Source organism: Tamandua tetradactyla, chromosome 20 (genome assembly GCF_023851605.1).
Source record: "Tamandua tetradactyla isolate mTamTet1 chromosome 20, mTamTet1.pri, whole genome shotgun sequence".
NCBI classification, from domain to species: domain Eukaryota; kingdom Metazoa; phylum Chordata; class Mammalia; order Pilosa; family Myrmecophagidae; genus Tamandua; species Tamandua tetradactyla.
The window spans coordinates 38,484,116-38,501,968 of record NC_135346.1 but is presented as its reverse complement, the minus strand read 5'-3'; the positions used below and the strand labels follow the sequence as shown (position 1 = coordinate 38,501,968).

Below are 17,853 nucleotides of genomic sequence, written 5' to 3'. Positions count from 1 at the left end.
AGCAATACCTATTTTAATGGGTTGTTGTGAGAATTAAATGAGAATGTATTCTCTTCCTTATTGCCTCCCTTCAAAGTCTGTGAGTTCTCTGAAGGCAGGGGTCCTGTCTTACTCATGTCACCATCTACAGCAACTAGTACAGTTTTTTAAAAATTAATTTCTAGTACATTATTAACAATTAAGCTTTAAAAATATTAGAGCACTAAGATAATACTGAAGACTTCTTCAACTTCCTTGCTTCCCTGATTTCTGCCTGTCTCTTCAGAGCTTACCACCATTATGAGCGGGTGTATGTCATTGCAGATATTTTTTAGGAAAACAGTTTTACCCATATGGTTTATTGTGTATTTTTAAAAACACGAATGGTATCATACCTATGAACTGTAGTGCAAATTGCCTTACTCATATAGTCATGTTTTTGAGACTATCCATATTGATGCATCTAAATCTAATTTTCATCATATATGGCAAGTATTCAACATTAGGTGACTATATCACATTTTATTTCGTCAACCCCCTCCTGATGGGCATTTAGGTTGTTTCTAGTTTTTGCTTCAATAAACAATTTCCTAGTAAATATCTTGAGTTCCTGCGAGGGTTTCTTTAGTAAAGATCTCCAGAAGCAAACCACTGGCTCACAGGGTTTATAGAGTCTCAATTTTGGGAGATAGATTAGCAGAATTCCTGATACCTAGCAGGGGTGCAACAGACACCTGCATAAATGAATTGAGCTCACTTCCTTCTTTGTTGGCGGGATAAATGATACAGGGCACAGAAGAACTAAAGACTGAACGCCAACAAATCTCATCCCAGACCTGCCCCTGCTGCTACAGGCTAGAGCCCATGATGGAAGGTACATACCTGAGGGGTCCCCAGCCGCTCTATCAGAGGGACCAAGTGAAGCGGGGCATATTTGGCTTCTAGGCGTTTCATCCGGACCTCAAGTCGCTCCCCCTCTGTGGGACGAGCAACAGAGAAGAAAATGAGACTCAGAGCACACTGGGGGCCAGGCGGGAACTGGGGAAGAAAAACCCCTCAGAGGCCCTGACAATGTATGTATATGCATTTCAAAACTTGGATTGGTTTTATGTAGATAAGATGGGTCATGCAGAATTTTTCTTCTCGGTTCTGGGAACGTGTGGCTGGGACTTCCTATAAGAAAAATGTAAGAATAATCTCTGTCTGACAATGACTCCTTTACCTTGTGGGGAATGAGTTTCCCATTCTTTGAGGAATTTAAACCAAGGCTAGAGAGCAACATATGGGATCTTCTAGAAGGAACAAGGAGCAGGGCATGGAGTTCCAATTCTGTGAATACACTATAGCTGCTCAAAGCTTTAACTTTCTCCTATCCTGACTGCAGCTCTGAGTTTATCAGGATTAAGAACTGAGCTTGGTCCTTTATCCAGTATAAGGACAGATGACTAAGAAAATAAAGACAAATAAATAAATAAATAATAGGGGGGTATGAGGGGTATGGGATGTTTTGGGTACCTTTTTCACTTTTATTCTTATTTTCATTTTTTTTGGAGTAGTGAAAATGTTCAAAAATCAATTGTGATGATGAAGTACAGCTATATGAAGATACTGTGAACCACTGATTATACGCTTTGGATAATTATACAGTATGTGAATATATATCAATAAAATTGCATATAAAAAAGAACTGAGCTTGGGGTTCAATGAGAGTTGGCTATTCAGTTGCTGTCAGTGGTTTCTTACCTTTGATGTAGACTCTAGGCAAGATGTTTTGGAAAGGTGCAGCATGCAGCAAATCACAGACTTCCTCCTGTGACTGCAAATAGAGATGGAGGGAAAGAGGGAGAAAACAAATTTCATCTTAAATCAGGAAGATCTCTCATTCCTAAAAACCCAAGCACTGGGGTCAGCTGGCCCTGGGTTCAAATCCTGACTTTCTACTTATTGGTTTTGTGATCCTGGGCAAGTTACTTAACCTCTCTGAAACTTTTTATTCATCTGCAAAATAAAGATGAGGACAGTACCTATTTTAAAGGGCTGTTAGGATTAAATGAGAGAAGATATAATCTTTTAGCACAGTCCCTGGTATATGAGTACTCAATACATTTTTTTTTTTTCAGTTTCCAATAACAGCTTTATTGTTTCCTTCTAAGGCCTCACTAAAAACACCTTAAACTTCCATACTTCTACCAATATTCTGCTCATGATGAATGATGAATTATTTAAGACAATAAAAACTTTACCTACAGTTCTCACTTATTTCTGTGTCCTCACCAGAAACTCCATTTTTTTAAACATTTTTATTGCATAGTATAACATATTTACAAAGCAAAGAAAGAAAAAAGCAGTAGTTTTCAAAGCACTCTTCAACAAGTAGTTACAGGACAGATCCCAGAGTTTCTTATGGGCTACCATACCATCATCTCAGATTATTCCTTCTAGCTGCTCCCGAATATAGAAGACTACATGGCTTAAATATTTTTTTATCACCACAATCGTCTTTTTGAGTACTCAATACATTTTAACTACAATCTTATAAGGAATTTGTTGTGGAATGAGAATGAGTGACTGAGGGCTCTGACAGAGATTCTGTATTTGTCTGGTAGGTTGTGAGGGCTGCAGGCTCAAAGGAGGAGGCTGGGCCAGTTGGCCAATCCACTAATCCAGGATGACAGACAAGGTTTATGTCTGTCTCCAGCAAAAGGAGGGAGACTAGAAGCAAGGAGAGATTGGTTTCAATGGTGACTTGTTATGCATAAAAGTACAAAATCAAACATACACTACAGTGGTTCGAGAGAAAAGTTCGTTTGGGACAGGGCAAGCATGGAAAATGGTCTGATGGGTTTATTCTTCTGGAATCTGCAAATGATCACTGAATTCTAGAGGTGGTTTTGGGAAGACTTGGAGAAGCTACCCTCTACCGGGTCTTGGCTTCTTTTCTTTAAATTGTGGGGATCTGGATTAGGTAGGATTCTGGTGCCATTCAAACTCTGATACACTGGGATTCTCAGCATTTAAGAAAAACAGGATTATAGTGCTCTTGGCTTTCTCCATCTCAGGTATGGGTAGAACATGGCCATGCTAGGAAAGGGAAAGGGGAACCCCTCAGAATGCTTTTCTTACTGCAAATCTGTCCTTCAAAGGAGAATATCAGAGGGAGGACATGTAGACTCTTTAGAAGACCTGCCAGATTTAACCGAAGGTAATTCTCAGTATTTTTAGCCAGGGGGAAAAATGTCCCCTCTCCCTTTTCTTAATTAAGCTGTTTCTCTTCTTAACTATGATCATGGATACATCAAAGGAGTGAATCAAATAACTTAGTCTTTATTGCTATATTTAAGCTTATTTCCTTTGATTTATCATATAATCTGAAAACTTGGCTTATTGATCATTCAGGCTATTCTTTAATTTATACAATGATGAATTACACTGATCGATTTTTTTTGAATGACAAACTAGCCTTGCTTTCCTGGGATCAAGCCTACTCGATTGTGATATATTATCCTTTTTATACACTGCTGAGTTTTATTCACTTGTATCTACTGAGGATTTCTTTATAAACATGAGGGCTGTTACTTTATAGTTTTCTTTTCAAATACCCTTGAGTGTGGTATTAGGGTAATGTTGGTCTTACAAAGTAAGTTGGGAAATGTTCTTTTCCTCTTCTATTTTCTGAAAGAGTTTGCATAAAATTGCTATTATTTCTTCCTGAAATGTCTGATAGAATTCACCAGTGAAACAATCTGGGCTTGGAGTTTTCTTCGTTGAATGTTTTTTTTTTTCAACCTCAAATTAAATTTATTTAATAGATACAGGACTATTCAGGTTACTGATTTTTTTTTTAATGAGTTTTGTGTCTTAGGGAAATGGTCTATTTTATCTAAGTTTTTGAATTTCCAGACACAGGGTTAATTGTATGATAACATTATTTCCTTTTGATATCTGTGAGGTCTGTATGTGTCCCTCTTTCCTTTCCTAACAGTGATAATTTGTGTCTTCTCTCTCTCTCTCCCTCTTTTCTTGGTCAGACTAGAGATATATTAGTTTTATTAATTTTTTTCCAAGAACCAACTTTTGGTTTCATTGATTTTTCTGCACAGCTTTTCTGTTTTCAATGTTATTGGTTTCTGCTTTTATCTTTATTATTTCATTCCATCTGCTTGCTTTGGGTTGATTTTCTCTTCTTTCTCTAGTTTCTTCAAATGGAAGCCTAGAATGATGATTTGAGACTTTTCTTCTTTTAACATAAAATGTAAAATATATTCTTTGATACCTCCAGTGACCAGGAGCTCAGCACTTCTGGAGGCAGCACAGCCTATTTTGGACAACTCTAATTTTACCATGTTTGATTTTGTATTAATCTGAGACTGCCTCCACAAACAGTTTCCACTCAAAGATCCCTCTATCTCGCTTCTTCTCAATCAGGGCTGAGTACTTTTAAAGAGTTGTCTACATATCTTTCCACTTGCCTGTCTTCACTTATTTCTCAGCAAACAGAAATATTATGCTGTCATACCACATCATGATAATGGCTCTGGCAAAGATTACGAAGGACCATTTTGTCAGCAAGTTCAATAGATACCTTTCGACCCTCATCTTACATGGTGTCTTTAAAGTATTAGGAACTGTTGACTGTATTTTTTCTCTCCCAACTACTATGACAATGCACTCTACTGGTTTCCATCTGGCTTTTCCTTTTTCACTTCTTGCAGTTTTTACTTTTAGCCAACCCTTAAATGTTGGTTTCCTGGAAGGACCCACTTTGATTCTCTTTCCTTTTTTCCACCTGGGTGGTCTCACCTATCCTGATGACTTGGAATACTACTGATTGTTTTGATACCCAACTCCTTATTGGATGTCTTCATTTGGATATTCCACAACTCAACATACCTAAAGCTGACCTTCTCCTCCCCTTCTCATCTTGGGTTTCATGGTTCAATGAATGGCATCATCATGTCTTTGCCTGCCCAAGCTTAAAACTTGGGGCTCACCTTTTCTCTCTTCTTCACCTCCCATGACTTTAGTCCTTAAGTCCTGTTGATGCTCAGGTCTCTTGTACCTCTCCACATTTTCCACCCTTGACCACCACATCCCTATGAGCTCCGTAAGGGTGAGGATGGTATCTGTTTTTGCCTCTTATCTCTATTACCTAGCATATGATAGGTTCGCAATAACTATTTATTAAATGAACAAATGAATTTATTAGCCCATATGACAGTTCTCCAAGTACAAGAATACAACTACTATGCCCATTTATTCATTCATCCAACAAACATTTATTGAGTGCCAGGCACTGTCCTAGGCTTTGCAGATACTATGTTGAACAAGTCAGACTAGATCTTTGCTCTCATGGAATTTGCATTCTAATTGATATGATACAGACAGATAAAAACAAGTCAACAAATCAGAAAATTTCAGATAGTGATAAAACATAACAGGGTAATAGGCTAGGGAGTGATTGGGAATGGGGAAACAGCTCCTTTAGATAGGTGGAAAGGGAAAACCTTTTTGAGAGGGTGAAATTTGAATAGAGAATGGAATGAAGTATGAATGGAATGGAATGAAGAGAGCCAGGCAGGTAGATACGGGGCAAGAGCTCTCCAGTGTAAAGGCTGTCAGGTGGGAGTGAACTTGGTGTTTGAGAATGCTCTTGTGGCTAGATGGAACACAGTATAGCAAAACCCTAAGATAGGGAGGTACTTACCACGTGGGGCCTGGTAGGCCTAGTAAGAAATCTGGCTTTTATTTTAAGTGCAAAAAGGACCTATAGAATTGTTCTAAGCAGAGAATTGCTACACATACTCCTACTGCCAAGATTTGTCTTCCCCTCTTCTGAAAATGTCAAAACTCCTAAAAGAGTTTTGAAAATGTCAGAACTCCTAAAAGGCAACTACTAGAAGAGTTGCCCACTGAATGAATAGTAAACTTTCTAGTTTGTTTTAATGTGAGTAAACTGATCTTGGGCGCCACCTTAGAGGATGGAGTGGAGCGTGGGTAGGTTAGGAGGAGCAAGTGGTAGGGATCCAGGCCCTCCCACAGACAGAGCCATGCTGCTGCTTTGTTCATTTTACATGATGGGCCTCTCCTTCAGATTTCTTTTGCAAAGTCAGAATATTCTGTTGATCCCCTCTATACTCTATCTTCTGAGTTTGTACACAGCTGGACCAGAGAATCTTTGAGGGAGCAGGCATGCCTTCTGTGTGTTCTCCACTTCCTTATGCCACTCATCACTGAAGGTGTGGAAAGAGAGAAGGATGTGGTTTCCTAAGAGAGGGAGCAGCAAAGCATTTACGGGGAAAGCCCCAGAGGATGAGCTATGTGACCATTTGCATAATGAGGTAGCTACACCCTTCGTGGAAAGTATTTGTTTGGCATTTATTAGCTACAAACTTTATGGTCATTGTGCTGATAAAAATCAGAAGCAGGATGGGAGGGTACCCACCGGACCAGGTCCAGTTCAGAGCACACACAGTGGTCTGTGTAAGGAATCCGGACAAGCTTCTACTGTGGGAGCCTATGCTAAAGGCCCACTTCCCTCTTGTCTAATCATTATCTTAAAGAATTAACACCAGGCCATCCATGCAGCCTAAAAACCAACCCAGCTACTCCCTGCTTAAAATGGTCCTTCCCCTGGCCTATGAAGTCCACTCACCATGAGGTATTCCCCCACCCACCCCTGGCTTCTTTGACTCCAGCTACCACAGTTTTTTTTTGTCATGGGCAGGCTCTGGGAATTGAACCCAGGTCCTTGGCATGGCAGGCAAGAATTCTGACACAGGGTCACCATTGCACCATCCTGCTACAATAGCTTTTTGTTTTTTGAATGTACCAGGTGTGCTCCCATGGCAGGATCTTTGCCTTCTTTCTGGAATATTCTCTAACTTGTCTCTCCTCTCCTCTCTCTTTGCTAAGCAAATTTCTACTCTTCTTTCAGATTCTATTCAAGCAGCATTTCTTCAAGGAAGACATCCCTGACCCTTCCAATTCCCTCCTCCCCATGTAGAGGTTTCTGTTGTTGTTGTTATACGTCCTTATTGAGCCAAATTCTTTTCGTTTGCAGAATTTGAACTCAATCTATATTATCCATTCCTACATGTGACTATATGATTAATACTTCCCTTCCCCACTGGCATTTAAACTCCAGGAAGGTAGGGATAGTGTCCATTTTTCACCATATTTTATTCCTGATGTGGAGCATGGTACTGGCATATAGTAAGGCCCCAGTAAGTATGTGGAGTAAAAGTGGCATGTAAGAGAAACCAAGACTTATTACAGAACCTCATCTATTTCAGGTTTTTCCTCTATAAGCTTAGGTGTTTCCTCCTATTATTAAGAGAATTTTCTCTCAAATTTTACTTACTGCCCTGTATGAACTATGTGAAGTATTTTTTAAAATGCTCCATGTGGTGGGATTTCCCAGTGTTTTAAAATTTTCTATCCCTCTTTCCATTCTTTCTTTTTTTCCTGCCTGCATATATTTATTCAGTTTTCTACACTGAATATATATTATGTTTAAAAATTATCAAAAATTCTCAAAGTAATGAATTCTTCTTAGTTTTAAGATAAGGCACTTTCAGGGCCAGGATGCTGGAATGAGAGGGAAGGAAATGAAATCCCTAGTACACCACTTGGCTCAGCAAAGAACAATATTCATATGGGTTTAATATCGTATTTGCTTTTTCTCTGTTTCGTTTTGAACTTTTTGGCTACATGTGAGGACAAATCATAGATGCAGAACAAAATACAAATGTTAACAGCTGTAAGGATATAAAAATGTTGCTGACAGATGGTGAGAAATGGAAGCATCAGAATGGAAGCCACGAGTGTTCATTTCCTCATCACTTTGACTCCACATACTTACTGGGGCCTTACTATATGCCAGCACCGTGCTCCACATCAGAAATAAAACATGGTAAAAAACGGACACTATCCCTACCTTCCTGGAGTTTAAATGCCACTGGGGAAGGAAGTATTCATCATATAGTCACATGTAGGAATGGATAATATAGATCGAGTCCAAATTCTGCAAGGGAAAAGAACTTGGCTCAATAAGGACATATAACAACAACAAAATTGATGTAAAGAAGTCACGATACTGCATGATGTTAGCAAAAGATGCAAGAGAGGTGTGTCCATGAAAACAACAGAAGAAGTAATACAGCAAACCTTAAGAGGAAGGAGAACAACGTAAATGAGTTAAAATCTCATCTTTCAACTAGGGAGTCAATAAATAGTATCTGAAATTGTTAATTAAGAAGTAGATGCTATCCTCATAGTCTTTTTTTTGGGGGGGGGGGTGCATGGTCTGGGACTCGAACCCGGGTCTCCTGCCTGACAGGTGAGCATTCTACCACTGAACCCCATGTGCACCCCTATCCCCCATGCTCTCAAGGGTTATGGAGCTAACACCTAGGAGAACTAGAAGCAGAAATGATTAAAAGTGGTTGCTTTGAGGATTGGGACTGCCGTGGGGAGCGGTGCAGCATCTGTATTGTTTGAAATGTTACCCTGTGCAATTAAGAGCCATTTAAAAGGAAGAAAATGAAGAGGTTGGAATAAATGGTCTCCAAGGGTCTTTCCCTAGAACTGAGAGAATATAATAATCAAATCACTTTGTTCTTCTGGGAAGGAGAGAAAATGAATATTTGCTGATACGAACTTTCTGCCAGGTGCTTTATACCCATCGTCTACTACAGACATCCCTGTGAGGTGGGTCCTACTATTTCATCTGACAGAGGACATGGGGCCCTCGGCCAGGGAAAGTTTCCAGCCAGGTCCACACAGCTATTAGGTAAACAGGAGAGCTGATATTCAGTCCCAGGACCACCTTGCCTCAACACCAAGGAGTTTTCCTTGGCAGTCCCTGTGCTAAGGCCTTGAGACACTTGTATTGCATTTTTTTCTATCATACACACACACTATGGAAACATTTTAAATGATCAAAATAGAAACAGGAGAAAATGACTTAAGATTTCACCACCTGAGAAACTTTTTGGCCCCAGTTATATCTGAAAGGATGATATCATTTGTTGCTTTATCCACTGAGTTTTGGTCATTAGCAACTAACATCTATCTATCTATCTCTATATTCTTAAAATACTTTTTAAACTTAAAAAATTGTGACATATATATGCAATTTGAAGAAGAATGAATAAACAATCTTGAGCCATTTAGCTTAAGAAATGGGAAATTATTGATTCATCTACAGTCCAATCCACCTGAGGTAATCTCTATCTTGAATTTTGCATAAATAATTTCTTGCTTTGTAAGCAGCTAACTCTTAAAGGTCTGCTGGTGTGATTCCGAAGTACATAACTGGACCATTCATGTGATCAACTTATATGCACAAATTACTTATTCCCCAATCCTCCCAAACCAAAGTACTCTACCTGGTCTCATACCCCACACAAAGTCCCATTTAAATCTTACCCTCTCCTAGGAGATTCCCAAGCCCCTTCAGTCATTGTACTTTCTTCCTTTTTCAACTGATCTGAGCCTTATTCACTCAGGATCCCCACAAGGTATTTGCACATTGAGATGCCTAATCTAGCCCCATCCCAGGTCCTTGAAGTCTGCGCTTCTGATAGAAAACCATGGCAGTGATTCACATCCCAGGCAAACACTGAGGGAAAGAGAGGCTAGGACACCTGTGACAGAATAAAGTAGGTGCAATGGGAGGGGTTGACAACAAAGGGGTCTGGAGAGTCTGTGGAGGAAAAAATTATACCAGGGTTCTTTTATAGAATAAACATCTAACAAATAAATATAAATAAACATCTAACAAAGCTGAATAAAAGTACTGGGGGGCGGGGAAGAATGAGGAAATGATGGCTTTGTGATAGACCTTGAGAGGGTAGGCAGGATTCTGAACGCATGGGATCAGTGCAAACCCACATAGAGAGAGGCTGAGACCAAGATGGCTGATGAGAAGAGGACAGGGAATGATCGGCTTGGGCAGGGAAGAGGGGTGGTGGGCTTCTGGCAGTCAAGAGCCAAGCTCTTGCTTCTTTGGGACTTCCAAAGCTTCACTGCTTGTGGGGACAGGAAGGAAGGGGACTCCATGGTAACTGAGACCCGCTTATTAAGCTCTGGTGATGTCATATTCATCATCTCACTTCCTACTAATCACTCTGTGAGGTAGATACTCAGTCCAACACTTTTGGGGTGCAGAAAAGTAAGGGGCAGAGGATTTAATAATGAGAATCTCTTAGCTGTCAAGTACAGAGACAGGACTTGGATCCAGGCTTTCTGAGTCTAAAGGTATGTACAACGTTTCCAGTGGGGCACATGGGACTCTTCTCAGCTGAGACATCGTGATGTAACTCTGCCCTATCCTTCCCCTTTTGCCTCTTGTTGCTCTTTTTTGGGTCTTATTTTGTGTAATGGTCACTAGACTTAAAGACATGATTTCTTTAATTATATGGTATCACATATTCTTTTTGAACATAGGTAGAGTATAGGTAAATACAGTAAATCTTCTTATTAAACGAATAAATGGTGTTTAGATGGAACTGTGACCTCTCAGGATTCTCTTACTGAACTAGGACTAGCTCCATCTGCAAAGTGGCCATTGGGCCTTCAGGATAATCATCTTTTCTAAAAAACACCTTGCAATGCTCTTTCAGTCTGCTGAGCTTTATAGTCCTGGGTAGGGCAAGGCTCTCCTTTTGGAGGATTTCCCTGTGCCTCTAGCAAGTATCATGTTGGGATTGCTGATTTAAAAATTCCAAGTAGCCAATTAGAACCTGCTGGGTGGTCAATGGCCTTGGCATCTGGACTTTTCTGACTGGTTATTTGGCCCCTGGGAACCTGTCTCACAGAATGTAACTCCTTCAGAGCCACTGGACTGCATAACCAAAATGCTGAGCATTGAGGCTGGGCTAGCAATGCAGCCAATGCAACACCAAAGGCCCCAGGCCTGAGGGGAATAACTATGTTTATTATTAACATAGTTAAGATGTAAAATCCCAAAGTTCTTGGGGGAAAATGAAATTAAGTCTGAGCTTTAACTAGAGCAAAGACCCATGGTCCTCCTCTCATCATGCTGCCTTGGCTCAGAAACAGGTAACTGGTTAGTAATATCCAGTTAAGTGTCCTGTGCCTTGCTGGGTTGGACTGTGTGTCTGGCCAATAGGAAATGGGCATTTCTGGAGGCAAAGTAGAACAAAGTAACACAATGCCCAGAATGCCAAGGCAATCGGGCAGTTCCAAGGGGTCTCAGGCCACTGCAGCTTTCCTCAGGAGGTACTGATGCCATCCTGTCAGAGTTTGTGTTTATTGGGGGTTGGGGGGAATTGAGCAGCAGATACAAAAAGTATCACACAGGGGTGCTGTTTATGGTTGTACAGATAGTATATTGCCCAGGGGTACCATATCCTAGTTGGTGCCAAACATGCCACAGGTTTCACAGATTGATTACTTATTATGATCATTTTCTAGCAAATTCATTTTGTTATTTAAAGTCAATATATTTCAACACGCAAAAATCAGCTGTATTTTCTATATACCAGCAATGAAAAATCCAAAAAGAAAATCAAGAGAACAATTCCATTTGCAATAGCATCTAAAAAAAAATGAAGTAGCCAGGAATAAATATAACCATGGATACAAAGCACTTGTACACCAAAAGTTGTAAAACATTGCTGAAAGAAATTAAAGAAGACCTACATAAATGGAAAGATACACTGTGTTCATGGATCAGAAGACTTAATATTGTTATGATGTCAATTCTATCCAAAATGATCTACAGATTCAACCCAATCACAATAAAGATTCCAGCTGTCTTTTTTGCATAAATGGAAAAGCCAATCATTAAACTCCTATGAGTTACAAGGGGCCCCAAATGGCCAAAACAGTCTTGAAAGAGAACAACACTGGGTGGGCCACGGTGGCTCAGCAGGCAGGAATGCTTGCCTGTGATGCCAGAGGACCCGGGTTCGATTCCCGGTAACTGCCCATGTGATAAAAAAAAAAAAAAAAAAGAAAAGAGAACAACATTGGAGGAACCATACTTCAGGATTTCAAAACTTACTACAAAGCTACAGTAATCAAAATAGTGTTGAACTGGCATAAAGACAGACATACAGGTCAATGGTATAGAATTGAGAGTTTAGAAATAAATTCACACATTTAAGGCCAATTGATTTTTTTTTATTAATTAAAGAAAAAAAAGAAATTAACACAACATTTAGAAATCATTCCATTCTACATATGCAATCAGTAATTCTTAACATCATCACACAGATGCATGATCATCATTTCTTAGTACATTTGCATCGATTTAGGAAAAGAACTAGCAAAACAACAGAAAAAGATATAGAATGTTAATATAAAGAAAAAAATAAAAATAATAATAATAGTTAAAAAAAAAGACACAAACAAAAAAAAAAACTATAGCTCAGATGCAGCTTCATTCAGTGTTTTAACGTGATTACTTTACAATTAGGTATTATTGTGCTGTCCATTTTTGAGTTTTTGTATCTAGTCCTGTTGCACAGTCTGTATCCCTTCAGCTCCAATTACCCATTATCTTACCCTGTTTCTAATTCCTGCTGGTCTCTGTTACCAATGACATATTCCAAGTTTATTCTCGAATGTCGGTTCACATCAGTGGGACCATACAGTATTTGTCCTTTAGTTTTTGGCTAGACTCACTCAGCATAATGTTCTCTAGGTCCATCCATGTTATTACATGCTTCATAAGTTTATTCTGTCTTAAAGCTGCATAATATTCCATCGTATGTATATACCACAGTTTGTTTAGCCACTTGTCTGTTGATGGACATTTTGGCTGTTTCCATCTCTTTGCAATTGTAAATAATGCTGCTATAAACATTGGTGTGCAAATGTCCGTTTGTGTCTTTGCCCTTAAGTCCTTTGAGTAGATACCTAGCAATGGTATTGCTAGGTCGTATGGCAATTCTATATTCAGTTTTTTGAGGAACCGCCAAACTGCCTTCCACAATGGTTGCACCATTTGACATTCCCACCAACAGTGGATAAGTGTGCCTCTTTCTCCGCATCCTCTCCAGCACTTGTCATTTTCTGTTTTGTTGATAATGGCCATTCTGGTGGGTGTGAGGTGATATCTCATTGTGGTTTTGATTTGCATTTCTCTAATGGCCAGGGACATTGAGCATCTCTTCATGTGCCTTTTGGCCATTTGTATTTCCTCTTCTGAGAGGTGTCTGTTCAAGTCTTTTTCCCATTTTGTAATTGGGTTGGCTGTTTTTTTGTTGTTGAGCTGGACAATCTCTTTATAAATTCTGGATACTAAACCTTTATCTGATGTGTCATTTCCAAATATTGTCTCCCATTGTGTAGGCTGTCTTTCTACTTTCTTGATGAAGTTCTTTGATGCACAAAAGTGTTTAATTTTGAGGAGCTCCTATTTATTTCTTTCTTTCTTCAGTGCTCTTGCTTTAGGTTTAAGGTCCATAAAACCGCCTCCAATTGTAAGTTTCATAAGATATCTCCCTACATTTTCCTCTAACTGTTTTATGGTCTTAGACCTAATGTTTAGATCTTTGATCCATTTTGAGTTAACTTTTGTATAGGGTGTGAGATACGGGTCCTCTTTCATTCTTTTGCATATGGATATCCAGTTCTCTAGGCACCATTTATTGAAGAGACTATTCTGTCCCAGGTGAGTTGGCTTGACTGCCTTATCAAAGATCAAATGTCCATAGATGAGAGGGTCTATATCTGAGCACTCTATTCGATTCCATTGGTCGATATATCTATCTTTATGCCAATACCATGCTGTTTTGACCACTGTGGCTTCATAATATGCCGTAAAGTCTGGCAGCGCGAGACATCCAGCTTCATTTTTTTTCCTCAAGATACTTTTAGCAATTTGGGGCACCTTGCCCTTCCAGATAAATTTGCTTATTGGTTTTTCTATTTCTGAAAAGTAAGTTGTTGGGATTTTGATTGGTATTGCATTGAATCTGTAAATCAATTTAGGTAGGATTGACATCTTAGCGATATTTAGTCTTCCAATCCATGAACATGGTATGCCCTTCCATCTATTTAGGTCTTCTGTGATTTCTTTTAACAGTTTTTTGTAGTTTTCTTTGTATAGGTTTTTTGTCTCTTTAGTTAAATTTATTCCTAGGTATTTTATTCTTTTAGTTGCAATTGTAAATGGGATTCGTTTCTTGATTTCCCCCTCAGCTTGTTCATTGCTAGTGTATAGAAATACTACAGATTTTTGAATGTTGATCTTGTAACCTGCTACTTTGCTGTACTCATTTATTAGCTCTAGTAGTTTTGTTGTGGATTTTTCCGGGTTTTCGACGTATAACATCATATCGTCTGCAAACAGTGATAGTTTTACTTCTTCCTTTCCAATTTTGATGCCTTGTATTTCTTTTTCTTGTCTAATTGCTCTGGCGGCCAACTGATTTTTGATAAGCATGTCAAGTCCACTCAATGACACTCAAATGACAGTCTGTTCAACAAATGGTGCTGGGAAAATTGGATATCCACATGCAAAAGAACTAAATGAAATGAAAAGAATGAATGAAATATAAAAATTAACTCAAAATGCTTGAAATTCTCATGCTCTGCTGGTTGGAATGTAGAATAGTGCATCTGCTGAGGAAAATAGTTAGGCACTTCTTCAGAAAACTAAACACAGAATTACCATCTGAGACTGGGTAATTTTACTTCCAGATATCTACCCCAAAGAATTGAAAACAGGGACTTGAACAGATCTCTGTACACAAATGTTAAAAGCAGCATTATTTACAACAGCTAAAAGGTGGAAACAACCCACGTGCCCATCAACAGATGAACAGATAAAATGTGGTACAAACCTACAATGGAATCATATTCAGCCATACAAACGAATGAAGTGCTGATACATGAGACAACATGGATGAACCTTAAAAATAGTATGCTAAGTGAAATAAGCCAGATTCAAGAAGATAAGTATTGAATGTTTCTACTTAAATGAAATATCTAGAATAGGCAAATTCATAGAGACAACAAGTTGATTAGAAGTTACCAGGGGCTGGGGGAGGGGAAGCTGTGGGAACTATTGCTTAATAGGTATAGCTTCTGTTTGCAGTCATGAAACAGTTTTGGTAATGGATGGTGGTGATGGTGGCACAATATTGTGAATGTGATTAATACCACTGAACCGTACATTGAAAAATGGTTAAAATGTGTTATATATATGTTACTCTATTAAAAAGCTTTACAAGAACTCTTTACTATTCAAAGAAAAATGCCAATTCTTCACCGTATATTCAAAGTGATTATACCTTTCCCATCTCATTTCTTTCCATCCCTCACTTGCTCTTGAGATCCACATCAATGCAGTCAACTTTTTTTCTTCCTTTGGTCAGAACATGCTGGGGGAACATGCGACTCCATTTGTAATGGTGGCTCACCAACATGGCGATTTACAGAGTGGGATGGGGACAGAGGACTAGAGCACAGTTTCCAGAGAGATGCATTTTCTCTTCCCATCTTGCAGGCCCCTTCTTTCCCCTTACTCCTACCCTGCTCCCTTTCTCAAACTTTCTCTATTTCTGCAGCCTAGAATGGCCTTCCCCTACTTCTCTCCATCCAAACATGAGACTCACTTCAAATGTATATTTAATAATTATATATAAAAAAATTACAGTATAATATGGCTAAAATGGCAAGTTTTGTTATATATATATATAAAACTGCAATAGAATAATTTTAAATCAATATACTCTGATGGAATGTCTACAGACAGAAGTGAAATACCTTGAGGAAGGGTGTCTTTTCCTGATTTGCCTGTGGGTGACATATGTGCTCATGCCTATTGACCATGATTTAGAGACAGGGACTGCTTGTAGAGAGGATTCTGACAGCAAACGTGGCTCAGCAGGGTTGATAATCAACGACTGCCTTGAGGCTGAGGAAGGATAATGGCACTGAAGCTATATATTTGCTATCCTTGGCTTCTAAGAACCATAGACAACAAAAATTGATGCATTATTTGCTTGGCATGTCATTTCCCCCCATATTCTTTCCTGAGTGACCATCCTACTCCTCAAAATTATTTTATCAATAAATATCCTCTAAAGTATTAGCTCTCAGAGCATCCCTTTTCACTCATCTCTTCTCAGTGGCCTCTGCATTTTAGTGGGGCCTTTAAGATCAGGTAATCTTTCAAGTCAATGGAAGACAGTCTCTAATAGGAGAGTTTTGGACACTGTGAAGGAAAGTGCAGTAGGGGTATTCTCCTGGCATCCCTTGAATATGACCAAAGAGGTAGCTGGTCTTATCAAGTTACAGTGGGTAGAAGCCAAGGATGTAGGACTCAGGCTTACCCTTGCCACTGACTGTAGAGTACCTCAGTTTCCCTGTCTGTAAACGTGACCTCCAAAGTTCTCCATGTCTTTGGATTGTGCACCCAGGGAAAGAGTGGCAATAAGCGATGAGGTTGTTGGGATGAATGCTTGGGCCTGTGTGGGTCGAGGTTAGGAGCTTGGATTTTAGGTACAATGAAAAGCCTCTAATGGCTTTAAGCAGGAGAGAAACAATGATCTTATTTATAATTTTATGAAGAATCTTTTGCTGCTACATGGAAAAACTGCCTCTGCCACTGGGTCCCTTAATGCTTTACCTTGTCGTAAATTCCACCCTTCCCCTGCCCTTCCTCAGTACAGGAACAGAAAGCTGGGTTAAAGACATTTCCTCCAAACTGTGCATAGGGAGAAGGCAGAGTGTTAACTTATTAAAAAGTCACTGAAGCAGCAGGTCGACTCCCCATGGTCCAGGCAGGAGGGCCCTCAGCAGTGGTCTGGGGGATCTCTCAGGGCCATTCACGACACCCACGTAACCTCTTTCTAATTGCACTGGCCAGCTTCCCTGGCTTCATATGCCTCCCTGTAATCCAGAGCTGTATTTCATGATGGTAAATAAAATAGATGGGAAGCATTAGCATCAAGGCTGAGTTCTGTGCTAGCAGATGCCTCTATAAATTGTAAAAACGAGGTCAGAAATAACTCCGGGGCATCTGGTACCAGCAATAAATCTTGCCAACTAGCAGAAGCAGCTGGAAAAAACAAAAGCCTTCAGCTGTTTTTTACCTTCTTAGTGATCCCCTTTCTTCGTAACTTTCAACATGCCATGACAATGCTTCCTTTCCCCCACCCCTTCAACTTTGTATTATGAAAAACTTTGAACATACAGAACATTTGAAAGAACAATGAATATTCTTATAACACTATATAGATTCACATTAAACATTCTGCCGTATTGCTTTAATTCTCTATATGCTTTATGGAATCATTTGAAAGCAAGTTGTCACTTTAGCAGGCAAATTCTAAAAATAGATGTTTACCTCATGGCATTGTAACCTCAGCTGCAAGATTACTTAAATTAAAAAAAAATTCTTCACATCATAAAATACAGTCAATATTTCAAATATTCAAATGTCTTCAGTTTTTCCTAAGATATATCTTTAATAGCTTTTTTTTTCTGTAATAGCCTTTTAATTTTTGAATCAGGATCTAACCATGATGAGTTTTCTAAGGCATGAATGATAACTGCTCTACACACACACACACACAAAATACTGTGATGATTCCCTCACAGAGAACTGCCATATGCTGCTTCTGCAGAGGTTCCTCTCTAGGAGTTAATGAATGAAAATTGCTATTTGGTATTAAGTGTCATGGCAATGGTTATTATTCCTGTTATTTACAACCAGTGACCTATTATGTTTATGAGTGAAGTAATCATGAGATAATTAATAACAACTAACACCTACTGTAAAATTGTTCTTTGTCAAGGTAGTGTATAAAAGTGAAGAGGTTTTTGGAGTCAAGATGAAGAAATACTGTAAGGAACCAAAATGAAAAGTCTTTATAAGCAATGAGTATTTTT

At 39.1% G+C, this 17,853-nt stretch overlaps 1 protein-coding gene across 4 annotated transcripts in view; it reads right to left on the bottom strand.

Annotated features, from left to right (window-relative positions):
- The window catches only part of CYFIP2 (cytoplasmic FMR1 interacting protein 2), a 151,511-nt gene that overhangs the window by 10,795 nt on the left and 122,863 nt on the right, over nucleotides 1-17,853 (bottom strand). For all 4 annotated transcript variants that reach the window (XM_077137523.1, XM_077137525.1, XM_077137524.1 and 1 more), the window contains 2 exons: nucleotides 1,723-1,795; nucleotides 862-956 (listed from right to left, as the gene is read on the bottom strand). In XM_077137523.1, the coding sequence (XP_076993638.1) occupies nucleotides 862-956; nucleotides 1,723-1,795 (168 nt within the window). The remainder of the gene's footprint in view (nucleotides 1-861; nucleotides 957-1,722; nucleotides 1,796-17,853) is intronic.